The sequence below is a fragment of the Seriola lalandi genome, unplaced genomic scaffold (genome assembly GCF_002814215.2).
Source record: "Seriola lalandi dorsalis isolate HSWRI2012SDOR001 ecotype SW California unplaced genomic scaffold, Sedor1 jcf7180002054472, whole genome shotgun sequence".
Taxonomy (NCBI): domain Eukaryota; kingdom Metazoa; phylum Chordata; class Actinopteri; order Carangiformes; family Carangidae; genus Seriola; species Seriola lalandi.
The window spans coordinates 273635-288069 of NW_019525025.1; the positions used below are offsets into that span (position 1 = coordinate 273635).

Here is a 14435-nt window from a genome sequence, read left to right on the forward strand (position 1 = left end):
GCAGCTGAAGAGTTGCTGCTCCTCCCTCAAACACTCATATTTATACACACTGAGGGAGGGGAGTGGCTGCTCATACTACTGCTGAAGATACTACAAACATTAATACAAACACTACTGCAAATATTACTACTGCTACTGCATCTACTGCTATAACCAAAACCAAAGAAATACTACTACTAACTACTTCTGGGTAGTAGTTGTGTAACTGTTACTTCCATCCATCATGTGTCCTCTGTAGCATGTATCCTGTGCAGGTGTATCCCAGCATTCACTGGGGGAGGGGCAGGGTTTACCTGGACAGGTGACCTGTCTAAAGTACAACTGTCCTGTTTCAGTCATTGTGGGTGTATGTGTGTTGAAGGGGGTTGCATGAGGTACTTATCTGTAGTCAGTGTCACCTGCAGTAGAGCTGAGTCAGCAGGCTCCAGTCTGGAGAAGCAGCAGAAGGACGTCACAGGAGCTGAGTGATGTTTGATGTTTAAGCAATGAAAATATGGTAAATATACTGTACACTAAACTCATACTGGTTAAGTGGCTAAAATATTTTTTTCCTGTCCCCATCCGCAATAGCACATCACTCAACTCCTGTGATGTCCTCCTGCTGCTTCTCCAGACTGGAGCCTGCTGACTCAAATTTACGGCAGGTGATACACTGACTATAAATAAGTACCTCATACAAGGACTCTTAATTTGAAATTGTTAAGGGAAGTGTTTTCACTTGTACTGTAGTAACTTGTAACAAATGGGATCAATACAAGGCTTCGTACTAAAACAAGACTTCTGCAGTGGAGGTCATGACACACACACACACACACACACACACACACACACACACACACACACACACACACACACACACACACAAAGAGTTTAAACATTCCTCAGTATGAATAACACAACTGTATCTACACTGTACAGCTCTAATTACTTTAGAACAACGTTATAACTCCTCTTCTCCTCTCCTCTCCTCTCCTCTCCTCTCCTCTCCTCTCCTCTGTCTCCTCCTCAGGTTTCAGGTGTAATTAACTTCTTGGTTAAAACAGACTCGTATTGTTCCACAGAAACATGAGATTTCGCAGCTAAAGACAAGAATCCTGGAGAGACCTGTAAAGTTACTATAGACCACCCAAATGTTACAGTTTTTCACAATTGCTGAACCACATTTCTTGAAACCTGCCATGCTTTTCTCAAAACTGCAAACACAAAATCCTGTTGTCAAACTACATTCACCAAATCTGACTCTTCAATCACCTCACCTCTGCGCTCAAAATCAAACACAGCATTCATTACACACAACATAATAGAATCAAAAACACAGTGTCCAGAGCATGTAGGTTTACAGTAGGCTATATTGGTTTCATTATCTCATTAGAGTGTGAACAGTTTTTAGTTGTTGTATGTAAACTATAACACCTGTGTTGACATTATATTTAACTTCTGCCACCTGTGTTTGCCATTATGCATCATGAGTGCATCACAGTACAAAGTGTGTTTTAGTGAGTTAGTTTAAAGTTTTGCAAAAAGGTGAAATGAAATCTGAAACTTGTGTTTAACTAGGTGAAAGTTGTTTTTGGTTTTACCAAAACAGTGATTGATTCAATAAATGGGTTCAGGTCACTGAGAATTTGGTTCAGACAATGGAATTTAGTGTTTTAGCAATTCATAAAAACTGTAATATGCACCACCAAAATGTTAAATACATCAACAAATGCATAAACATGCAGCATGTAAAGTATGAATATATACCCAAAATAATGTTGTATAACATTCAGATATCAATAGACAACAAACCAATTATTGATATTGATATATACATGGCAGTAACAGCTGATCTGATCTGTACTTTGTATCATTTCTCTGTCTCAACACCGACACATGTACCAATGAATGAAATAAAAACACGGTCATCCTTCATGTTTATAATCTGTTCAACTCTTGAACCTCAGAACATTGACTCACCCACGACAGATTAGCGAACAGCAGGAAGTCCACATTGACAACCTGAAACGAACCTGAAGCTGATTCAGTTTCATGATGAGAAAGAAAAGTTTGCTTCACCTCAGTGAACTTTACTCTCACACTGTGTCAGCGAGAGGATGTATAGAGAGGAGGCATCATTACAAAGACACAGATCTGCCAGCTTTCCTCTGAACTACACCCTGAACCTCCATCTCTTCCTCTTCCTCCTCTTCCTCTTCTTCTTCTACCTACACCTCCTCCTTCTCCTCCTCCTCTCGTCACATTTTAACATATATTATTACAGGAGAAGAGCCAGTGATTGTACAGCCTCATTAATTATTATTTGTTTCTTATCTCAAAAGAAAAAAAATCTGTCATTGTAAAATCAATAATGTAAACAACTCCCCCTGGTGGACAAAGTAAAAAGGAGCAACAGGTTTATTACTAGATCATCCTCAGTCTGCACCTCCTCCAGGGTTTACATCAGTGAAATGTAAAACCACCTCGAAACATTTCTATCAACAGAATGACTGAAGTTACTGTTTTATTTTTTCTCCATTGTCACCTCCTGACACCAAACAGTGATGGACATTAAATACTGACAGGACATGTTGACTTTCTCAGTATTGAACCAAAACCACCATCTTTTCTGAACCACAGTGTTTTAGAATCAAAACCACCAACACCTCTGAAAGTCTGGATAACAGATTGTGTACATCAGATTGTCCTTTCAGTTTTACATGCTAGAACACCCAGTGACCTTCTTTGCTTTTATTTTGAAGTGAGTTCCTGCTTTCTGTGGGAATCAGGGCAGAACATGAGTCTGCATCCATCTGCAGCAGGACATCCTGAAACCAGAACCAAGCTGGAGCCAAGCTGGACTCTGGGATCAGGTCCAGAAGAGGAATTAAGGGCACTTTAAGGTATAGTCTGGTCCAGCTTGGTTCTGAATGACTGGAGATCACCTAGACCTGTGATCCTGATGTCCGACTGTAACCGAGAGCTGTGGGACAGTCAGGTAACATGAACCCAGTGAGACTCCAGAAACTCCAGAAACACAGAGGAAAAACTCCACAGACATTAAATAAATACTAATAAATATTCATGAAACCTGTGGAGAGGGTTTACAGTCATTTCAGGCTGTGATAGTGTAGTCTTCAACCAGAGGACTGTTGTATCTTTAAACAACAGCGGATAAGCTTGTGAAGTGAAGATAATAGAAGATAGAAGATAAATGAAGATAATAAAGAGTTTTTAAACGGACCTCAAAGTAATTTATGAGCAGATCCAGGGAAACGTTTAAGTGTCTGAGGGCCATGGCTGTCTGATGCTACTGAACAACAACATCTGAATATGTCTCCCATCACCAATAAGGTGTGTGTGTCTCAGGTAAAGGTAAATCTCTTCTCACAGATATGGACTCATCTGAACAGAGTTTTAGTTTTCATCACACAAATTACGCGTGCACAAACACACACACACGCACGCTCACGCACACGCACACACACACACACACACACACGCACGCACGCACGCACGCACGCACACACACACACACACACACACACACACACTGTTGTGTCAGGCTCCACTGATTCGCCCCCTACCATTGGCCTCGGTCACGACCCCATTAACCAATAAGGAGTCTTTTTGAAACAAACACTGTTTATCTGGCAGGAAGTAGCCCCCCTTCCCTATGTCTCTGTTTCTTCTTTGTTGGTGTGTGTGTGTGAGTGTGTGAGTCAGTTAACCTCTGAGGACCTGCAGGTCAGTTTTCATTCATCATGTCAGAGAAACTTCATCTGCTCCATCTTTGGACTCAGTCTTCCACACCACCAACCTGCAGCACCAGGTAATCTGACTCCTTACCCTCCAACACACCTGTAATCTGCTTCAGGTGATCTGCCCTGGTCTGAACGTCCACAGCCAGAGGCCTGACAGTCCTTTACATGAATGTATTACGAATACATTACCAACAGGTGCAGCACAGATGTGAAAATGTTGGTCAACATGATGAATAACAGATGAAAAAAGATACATTGAACAGTGTTGTGAGCATTGTTGTGAACATTGTTGTGAACAGTGTTGTGAACATTGTTGTGAACAGTGTTGTGAACAGTGTTGTGAACATTGTTGTGAACAGTGTTGTGAACAGTGTTGTGAACATTGTTGTGAACAGTGTTGTGAACAGTGTTGTGAACATTGTTGTGAACAGTGTTGTGAACAGTGTTGTGAACATTGTTGTGAACAGTGTTGTGAACATTGTTGTGAACATGGTTGTGAACATTGTTGTGAACATGGTTGTGGACATTGTTGTGAACATGGTTGTGAACATGGTTGTGAACATTGTTGTGGACAATGTTGTGGACAGTGTTGTGAACAGTGTTGTGAACAGTGTTATGAATATGTTGCAAGGTGTGAACACAACATAATCAACATTGCTGGAGCAGAAGAATGAGGATGAGCTGTAGTTGACTGGAAAACTCAAACTTTGAGGAATCTGGTTTGACCAGATCTTATCTTTTTTCCAGAGAAGGGAGGTGGTGTCTTTGAAACTCATTGATACCAGGTAAATCACACCATGCAGCACCACCCACCACTGCTGCTGAACTAATAATTAAACTAAAAATCAAACTGAATCTGATGTATTGTAGTTTTCTGATGCTTTTTACGCCAGTATTGTTCTTTTGTGTAGATGGAATTCAACATTTTCAGCTTCCTCACCTTCATCAGGTGGTACTTGAAGTTGCTTCCTGTTCTGTTCAGGTGTTATAGTGAGACATAATCATGCGATTACAGACTGATACATGGCGGGAGGTCTCACCGCCAGCTGACCACTTTTATCTGTTAGAGACTACACACGTACTGTGGGTTTGATGAGTTTTTATTCAAAACATGTTCTGGACACATTCCACTGCCCGAGTGCTTATCACTTATTGTTCCATACATTATCTCTGCTGCAGGAATATGGGAAAATGCACTGACCTACAATTAAGATTATAATACAGCATGAGTAATGTATAAAACACATAAAACGTTGTTTCCATCAAATATTTGAAGAATGTTTGCAAGGAAGGAAGTTCACAAACTAAAAAATAAAAGCATTTTAATAGAAGGGGTGAACTCAAACTAAAAATGTGTTGTACAATTTGAAAGACTGTTTAACAGAAACACATGTAAGACAATAGATCACATGACATCACTTCTTTTTTGTCAAATCTGTTCATGTGATTTTTTTGATTCAACATGCTCTCACCCATGTCTGTGTATGTGTATATACATGTGTCTGTAATCATGTGTTTATTGATGTGTATGATCAGCTTATAAAGGTGTAATAAATGGTCTCTAACATATATTAATACAGCTGTAATCAGAGCTCAGTGTTTACTAATGTTTTCGTTAACAGCTCCTCCTAACTCCTCCTGTCGACACCTCAATGGAATATAAAATATGTCTAAGTTGGAACAAACACACACACACACACACACACACACACACACACACACATACACACACACACACACACACACACACACATACAAGTACACACACTCACACACACATACACATACACACACAAACACACACACACATAAACTGAGACATGATAAACGGGGGTTAAACTGTCACCTCTTCTACAGAATCCTTCATAGCAGAGAGCTGGCGTACCAACAATCTCAGCTGTTCCCACTGGCCACATGACCCTCGCTGTGCAGTGGTCTGTCGAGAGTCTCCAGTCTCGTTCCAAATATTCTCCGGTGTTCTATAGAAGAACCAGACATATTCCCTTTCTACAGGGTTTGAATTAAAACAGTTTTAGTTGTTGTTTAGTGCTGCAATATCTGAAATATGTGACGCTGAAGCTGTTCAGCTTTAAAATAAAGACTCTGTATCTGAACTCTGAGTTTCGGAAAGTTCAAACTTTATTAGCAGTTCCTCTGTGTACAGACAATCATTTGTCTCTGACATCTTTGTTTTAAAAACAGTAATTAATGTTTGTAAAGTAAACGATGGACTGTATGTGCACACAGAGCACATCTGAGATCAGCAGCTTTTTAATGTTTCTGCATTAGACTGAAGACCGACAGACAAGCAGAGAGTGAGACTGGTTAAAGCACAGCATCACTGCAGAGACGCAAACAGTTGATTGGTGAAAGACAGATTTCTTATGCATTTTTATCACTAAAGCAACCAGAGTCTGAAAAACATAGACAAGCAATCACAAATGAGCGAAGGAACGAAGACAACAGAGGGTTGAAGGCTGAAGTTTAGTTGCAGTTTAGCTTGTTGTTATTGTTGTTGTTGTCATGGCGACTGTATTCCACTGTGTGGTGGGCTTGGCTCTGACGGGAGAAAACACAGAGACACGTGACTTGAAAACTGAATTCAGTATCTGTGATGATCATGTCCCTGACCTCCCCTCAGACTGTAGTTATAATGATTTATGGCTGTTCACGTGTGAGTCCTCAGCTCATTAAAAACTCAAACAATCAGTGATGTTGGACAAACTCATGTTGAATGTTAGCTTATTCACATTAATATTCCACACCAGTTCACCTGAACACAGTACAGGAAACGTTTAAAAACTACAGTCAGACTAATGTTGAGTTTCTGGTTTCTCTTTAGTTTTCACTAGGGCCACATGAATCTTGTCTGAACAGTTTGATCAGATCATCCCTGAGACTGAAATCTCTTTGTTAAGAGAGGTAACAGGTCACATTTACAATCAGACAGTCAGCAAACAAATATAACACATGATAACCACAATAAACAAAGAACCCCTAAAAACAAAGGTCATAAAACCATCAGTTAACCAACTGAACCTGAGGGAGGTTTACAACTCATTTAAAACAGGCAGAGGACCTGAAGCTCGTTCTGCTTAGATCATTGAGTACATGTGGAATATCTGAGGTTCCACGTTTACTGGATCATGATTACAGATAAATATCAGGAGTCCATCCAGTTTTGTGATCCAGAATTTGTTGTGATGCACAACGATAAACAAAATTTAAGCTGCTGAAGTGATGATGGGGCAGCGTGACAGAGTGCTTGATGTTTGAACTTTTGAGTCAAATGTTGAATATGAACTGTGAATTACCGATTCCTCAGTGTATGAGTCAGAAACAGTGATCTGGACCCAGTTAAAGGTTTAAAGGCTGAGTATGTCAACACTTGGCGTTAAAATATGTCTCCACATGCTTCCTGAGTGATCACTTGTGATTGGATCTCATTTCCACTCTTTATATGCAAATATATAGGTTTATGTTGTTGTTTTTAGCCCATTCGACAGATGGGTCTGTTGTCAATGTGCTTTGCATGCGTGAGAGTGATCATTGTGATCACTGGAAAACATCAGAGGCAGACTAAAGATGAGTCAGAGCCTGGGGCATATGAAACTGTATCATCTACATAGAAATGGACATTGCAGTCATGTATTAAAGTTGAAAGGTTTGTCTCCATCAGGCATGAAAGTGTGTGATGATACCTGGAGTCACTGAGCTTCCACAGTTCAGATGCTGAGGGTCTAAACCAAAGCTAAGGGAGAAAAAAGAGATTTAAAAAGTTATTCTGGTTCATAAAAGAGGAAATAAACTGCAGAATGATTGCCCTTCTACAACAGCATGCTTCAGTCTCATCCATTAAACAAGCTCTTTAGCTGCTGGGGTTTGGTGGATTTCACTGAATCCAGTCCTGCATCTAAATCTTGACCATTGATTGACACAGAATTAAACTGAAATACTGTAATGCTGAATTTGTTTCTGAAAGCTTCAACTAAACTGAACTGTGATTGGCTGAGAGACAGTGTGATGTCACAGTAGCGTGTGACCTTTACCCTCTGTGGTGGCGGGCGTGGAGTCATCAGGTTGGTCTGGTTGGTCAGAAGGTGTTGCTGCAACGAGAAACAACATGAACATTCCTCAGCTTGGTTGTTGAGACAAACATTTCATTGTGTTTGGATTCTTCAAACTGAAATGAAACTGATTCCTGAATACTTTATAATAACAAAGAATTCATGAAGTCTGACATCTTTCTTGATGTTATTCTGTCCATCATCAGTTGCAGTTTACCTTCAGTGGAGTCTGAAGTTTCTGGGTCCTCAGTATCCAACTTTGAAGAATTGTCCTCATTCACCTCCTCCTCCTCCTCTTCCTCAGGAACATCAGATTCACTGCTGTTCTGATTGTTGGACTCACTGCCGCTGTCAGTGGTAATGTCTACGTCACTACTGTCAGCTTCACCGTCAGCGTCACTGTCAGTGTTGCTGTCTACGTCCCTATCGTCATCGTCATCGTCAGCCTCACTGTCAGTGTTGATGTCTATGTCACTACCTTCATCCTCACCGTCAGCCTCACTGTCATCGTTGCTGTCTATGTCACTACCGTCACTGTCAGTGTTGATGTCTACGTCCTTATCGTCATCGTCATCGTCAGCCTCACTGTCAGTGTTGATGTCTACGTCCTTATCGTCATCCTCACCGTCAGCCTCACTGTCATCGTTGCTGTCTACGTCACTACCGTCACTGTCAGTGATGCTGTCTGCTTCACTGTCGTCATCGTCACTGTCAGTTTCACTCAGGGTGTCACTGCCCTCATCGTCCTCGGACATGCTGTCATCAATCCCTTTGTCTGCCTCCTGCTCTTCCTCCGCTGCTTCTCCCTCCTCTGACACATCAGTATCTTCTGTTTCATCTCCCTCCTCTTCTGTTGGCCTCTCACTCACCTCCTCCCCTTCCTCTAACTCCTCTGTACTAACGCTGACGTCAAGGTTCTTGTTATCTTCCTGGTCTACTGGGGTCACCTCGGGCTCATCCTCATCCTCAACCTCTGTGTCAGTATCACTGTCAGTGTCACTGTCAGTATCGCTGTCAGTGTCACTGTCAGTTTCAACCTCAGTATCAGCGTTTGAGTTTTCAGTTGAGTCAACATCACTGTCTTCACCAGTGGTGGTGATGTCAGTCTCTACCTCGGCTGCAGTGTCCTCGGTTTCTGAGGATTAAAGATATTGCACAGGTATCTGTTATTATCTGTTATCATGGTGAGTCTGTGGCCCAGTCTTTATCCAGGTAGGTCTAAGGTATTGATCACAAAGGCTTGTGTCAACGAGCCAATTACTGCGCTGGATCACAGGATGATTGATGCAAGATATATTTTGCATATGACTGGCTGTAAGATAATGTAAATTTCATACACACTGTACCAAAGACAAACATGCGTGTGTTTGATCAAATCATCAGGGTGAAAACACTACGACCTTTGGCTGACTCTCGTGAAGAACTGGCTCTGGAAGGCCATTTTATTTATTATTAAAGGGTTAATACTGCTTTGGACTGAACTTAAACCACCTGGTCTTAGTTTGGTTCACTTCAGAGGATATTCACATATGCAAAAAAAATGTTGACTGATCGCTCCGAGTTCATTTTGAGGGCTGAAAGGTAATAAACTGAAGAGGGACTGTCGTCAGACTGCAGGTTCTCTCGCTGTTCTCCTCATAATGTTATCATTAGAGAGATGTAAGTATTCCAGATGTATGTCTTTGATTTCAAACACATTAGATTTAAACAACAAACACTGACCTTGTGCGTCAGTTGTCTCAACTGAATCCGAAGGAGCTGAAACAGAGAAGCAGAAACATGTTTTCTGAATGACCTTCCTCATTCTTTCTGGGGTTTGGTCTGAGTTTGTTTCCTCTTAGTCTCACTCTGCTGTTTTTTCAGACAGGTGAACAGACAGACCGACAGACAGACAGGTGAACTGACAGATTACCTTGTGATGGTTCGGCAGAGTCGACATCATTAGTAGTAACTGTGGAAACAAATCAACATAATGTCTAAGAATGTATTGTGATGTGTGTCAGATATTTTATGATGTCATAACACATACATTATGTCTGTTTACACATGAAGCAACGTTACATGATACCTGACATATTATTCAGCGTTGTGTACTTGAAGTGTTTGTGTTGTATTGTGTAGTAGCACAAGCCATGGCAGTAACAATAGTGTTAGTAGTATTAGGAGAAGCAACTGCGATTACAGTAGTAAGAGTAGTGGTAGTTGTAGTATCAGTAGAAGTAGTTGTGGTATCAGTAGTAGTAGTTGTAGTATAGGTAGTAGTACTATGAGTATATTCTGTCTCTGTGTTTTTGGCTCATTAGTATCAAATCAATGTTTCATGATTCAGTTTTTCTGGAAAATAAATCTGTTTCTCTGACTGTTGAACTTGTGATGTCACTGTGTACTAATGAGAACAGTGTTCTGTTTCCTCTGTTCTCTTATGATTGTCCTTGTTCTCAGCTGGATGGATATTTAGTGTGTTTACCAGTTTTAATGAGCTCTGCGTCAGAGTCCTTCGTGTTTTCTTCTGCAGAGACACAACAGCAATTTAATGAGAGTGATGCAGTAGCTCATGCAATAATTTCTAATTGAAGTTAGAAATTATTGCAGAAGTCTGACAACATGAAATATCACCAGTCACATGACCCTGACACAGAACAATCACGGCCTATTACATAATGTTCACATCACCATGACAGATCAGGCTGTTGGTTCTCTTACTGCCTTACATCACTGGAACAATCATGTTTTCTTCTGACTCCTCTCACCTTTTGTTCATCACTTTGTAAACACTTTTACTGTTTAGTATATACTGACTGACTGTTTCCTGTAGTTATTCTTACAGAAAATGGAGTGACAGTTACCAGAATCAAAGGAAGTAAAATACTTTAACATATCAGGCTGTCAATCTATGAAACTCAAACATTCTACATTCTACACCTTCAGTCCAGCACTGAACAGAAACATGTTTCCTTGTATATTTAAGGAGTTTAACTTCCTCATTCTCTCTTGGGTTTGGAGTTTGTTTCCTCCCAGTCTCACTCTGCTGTTTGTTTTAAGTACAAGTGAAATAAGCTGTGACATCATCAACATTAAACTGAGGGCAAACAAAAAAGGAAGAAGGAAATCTGGACAGCAGACAGACCAACATACAGACCAACAGACAGACGGACGGACGGACAAATAGGCAGGCAGGCAGGCAGACAGACAGACAGACAGACAGAAAGACAGAAAGACAGACAGGCAGGCAGAGACAGTTTACCTTCAGTCTCTTCAGCAGAGTCAATGCTGTCAGCATCATCTGTGGCAATAAATAAATGTATAGTGATGCAATAATGATGTCACGCACATGATGCCAAATGTGCAGTAGTAACAATAGCGACAGTATAGAGGCTGAGAAAGTCTGTATGTGGAGGTTGTGATTCTATATGTGGAGGTTGTGAGTCTCCATGTGGACGTTCTGAGCCTCTATGTGGAGGTTCTCAGTCTATATGTGGAGGTTCTCAGTCTATATGTGGAGGTTGTGAGTCTCTATGTGGAGGTTCTGAGTCTATATGTGGAGGTTGTGAGTCTATATGTGGAGGTTCTCAGTCTATATGTGGAGGTTGTGAGTCTCTATGTGGAGATTCTGAGTCTATATATGGAGGTTCTCAGTCTATATGTGGAGGTTCTCAGTCTATATGTGGAGGTTCTGAGTCTCCATATGGACGTTCTGAGTCTCCATGTGGAGTTTCTCAGTCTATATGTGGAGGTTGTCAGTCTATATGTGGAGGTTGTGAGTCTCTATGTGGAGGTTCTGAGTCTATATGTGGAGGTTCTCAGTCTATATGTGGAGGTTCTCAGTCTATATGTGGAAGTTGTGAGTCTCTATGTGGAGGTTCTGAGTCTATATGTGGAGGTTGTGAGTCTATATGTGGAGGTTCTCAGTCTATATGTGGAGGTTCTCAGTCTATATGTGGAAGTTGTGAGTCTCTATGTGGAGGTTCTGAGTCTATATGTGGAGGTTGTGAGTCTATATGTGGAGGTTGTCAGTCTATATGTGGAGGTTGTGAGTCTCTATGTGGACGTTCAGAGCCTCTATGTGGAGGTTCTCAGTCTATATGTGGAGGTTCTGAGTCTATATGTGGAGGTTCTGAGTCTCTATGTGGAGGTTCTGAGTCTATATGTGGAGGTTGTGAGTCTATATGTGGAGGTTCTCAGTCTATATGTGGAGGTTGTGAGTCTATATGTGGAGGTTCTGAGTCTCTATGTGGAGGTTCTCAGTCTATATGTGGAGGTTCTCAGTCTATATGTGGTGGTTGTGAGCCTCTATGTGGAGGTTCTCAGTCTATATGTGGAGGTTCTGAGTCTCTATGTGGAGGTTCTGAGTCTATATATGGAGGTTCTCAGTCTATATGTGGAGGTTGTGAGTCTCTATGTGGAGGTTCTGAGTCTATATGTGGAGGTTCTCAGTCTATATGTGGAGGTTGTCAGTCTATATGTGGAGGTTGTGAGTCTCTATGTGGACGTTCAGAGCCTCTATGTGGAGGTTCTCAGTCTATATGTGGAGGTTCTGAGTCTATATGTGGAGGTTCTGAGTCTCTATGTGGAGGTTCTGAGTCTATATGTGGAGGTTGTGAGTCTATATGTGGAGGTTCTCAGTCTATATGTGGAGGTTGTGAGTCTATATGTGGAGGTTCTGAGTCTCTATGTGGAGGTTCTCAGTCTATATGTGGAGGTTCTCAGTCTATATGTGGTGGTTGTGAGCCTCTATGTGGAGGTTCTCAGTCTATATGTGGAGGTTCTGAGTCTCTATGTGGAGGTTCTGAGTCTATATATGGAGGTTCTCAGTCTATATGTGGAGGTTGTGAGTCTCTATGTGGAGGTTCTGAGTCTATATGTGGAGGTTCTCAGTCTATATGTGGAGGTTGTCAGTCTATATGTGGAGGTTGTGAGTCTCTATGTGGACGTTCAGAGCCTCTATGTGGAGGTTCTCAGTCTATATGTGGAGGTTCTGAGTCTATATGTGGAGGTTCTGAGTCTCTATGTGGAGGTTCTGAGTCTATATGTGGAGGTTGTGAGTCTATATGTGGAGGTTCTCAGTCTATATGTGGAGGTTGTGAGTCTATATGTGGAGGTTCTGAGTCTCTATGTGGAGGTTCTCAGTCTATATGTGGAGGTTCTCAGTCTATATGTGGTGGTTGTGAGCCTCTATGTGGAGGTTCTCAGTCTATATGTGGAGGTTCTGAGTCTCTATGTGGAGGTTCTGAGTCTATATATGGAGGTTCTCAGTCTATATGTGGAGGTTGTGAGTCTCTATGTGGAGGTTCTGAGTCTATATGTGGAGGTTCTCAGTCTATATGTGGAGGTTGTCAGTCTATATGTGGAGGTTGTGAGTCTCTATGTGGACGTTCAGAGCCTCTATGTGGAGGTTCTCAGTCTATATGTGGAGGTTCTGAGTCTATATGTGGAGGTTCTGAGTCTCTATGTGGAGGTTCTGAGTCTATATGTGGAGGTTGTGAGTCTATATGTGGAGGTTCTCAGTCTATATGTGGAGGTTGTGAGTCTATATGTGGAGGTTCTGAGTCTCTATGTGGAGGTTCTCAGTCTATATGTGGAGGTTCTCAGTCTATATGTGGTGGTTGTGAGCCTCTATGTGGAGGTTCTCAGTCTATATGTGGAGGTTCTGAGTCTCTATGTGGAGGTTCTGAGTCTATATATGGAGGTTCTCAGTCTATATGTGGAGGTTCTCAGTCTATATGTGGAGGTTCTGAGTCTCCATATGGACGTTCTGAGTCTCCATGTGGAGGTTCTCAGTCTATATGTGGAGGTTCTCAGTCTATATGTGGAGGTTGTGAGTCTCTATGTGGAGGTTCTCAGTCTATATGTGGAGGTTGTGAGTCTATATGTGGAGGTTCTCAGTCTATATGTGGAGGTTGTGAGTCTATATGTGGAGGTTCTGAGTCTCTATGTGGAGGTTCTGAGTCTATATGTGGAGGTTCTCAGTCTATATGTGGAGGTTCTCAGTCTATATGTGGAGGTTGTGAGTCTATATGTGGAGGTTGTGAGTCTATATGTGGAGGTTCTCAGTCTATATGTGGAGGTTCTCAGTCTATATGTGGAGGTTGTGAGTCTATATGTGGAGGTTCTACGTCTATATGTGGAGGTTCTACGTCTATATGTGGAGGTTCTACGTCTATATGTGGAAGTTGTGAGTCTCTATGTGGAGGTTCTCAGTCTATATGTGGAGGTCCTGAGTCTCTATGTGGAGGTTCTACGCCTATATGTGGAGGTTCTACGCCTATATGTGGAAGTTGTGAGTCTATATGTGGAGATTCTGAGTCTCTATGTGGAGGTTGTGAGTCTCTATGTGGAGGTTCTGAGTCTTTATGTGGAGGTTGTGAGTCTCTATGTGGAGATTCTGAGTCTCTATGTGGAGGTTCTGAGTCTATATGTGGAGGTTCTGAGTCTATATGTGAAGGTTCTGAGTCTATATGTGGAGGTTCTGAGTCTCTATGTGGAGGTTCTGAGTCTCTATGTGGAGGTTGTGAGTCTCTATGTGGAGGTTGTGAGTCTCTATGTGGAGGTTCTGAGTCTCTATGTGGAGGTTCTGAGTCTTTATGTGGAGGTTGTGAGTCTCTATGTGGAGGTTCTGAGTCTCTAT

General features: G+C 41.6%; 1 protein-coding gene across 6 annotated transcripts in view; it reads right to left on the minus strand.

Annotated features, from left to right (window-relative positions):
* Nucleotides 1-5860: 5860 nt before the first annotated feature.
* Nucleotides 5861-14435, minus strand: part of stm (starmaker) — a 14178-nt gene continuing 5603 nt past the window's right edge. For 2 of the 6 annotated variants that reach the window (XM_087175515.1, XM_023411898.2), the window contains 8 exons: nucleotides 11055-11093; nucleotides 10278-10319; nucleotides 9723-9761; nucleotides 9533-9568; nucleotides 8028-8945; nucleotides 7793-7849; nucleotides 7445-7494; nucleotides 5861-6302 (listed from right to left, as the gene is read on the minus strand). In XM_087175515.1, the coding sequence (XP_087031641.1) occupies nucleotides 7484-7494; nucleotides 7793-7849; nucleotides 8028-8945; nucleotides 9533-9568; nucleotides 9723-9761; nucleotides 10278-10319; nucleotides 11055-11093 (1142 nt within the window). In that variant the 3' untranslated portion in view covers nucleotides 5861-6302; nucleotides 7445-7483. The remainder of the gene's footprint in view (nucleotides 6303-7444; nucleotides 7495-7792; nucleotides 7850-8027; nucleotides 8946-9532; nucleotides 9569-9722; nucleotides 9762-10277; nucleotides 10320-11054; nucleotides 11094-14435) is intronic. The other 4 variants (XM_087175516.1, XM_087175518.1, XM_087175517.1 and 1 more) reach the window with 4 other exon arrangements.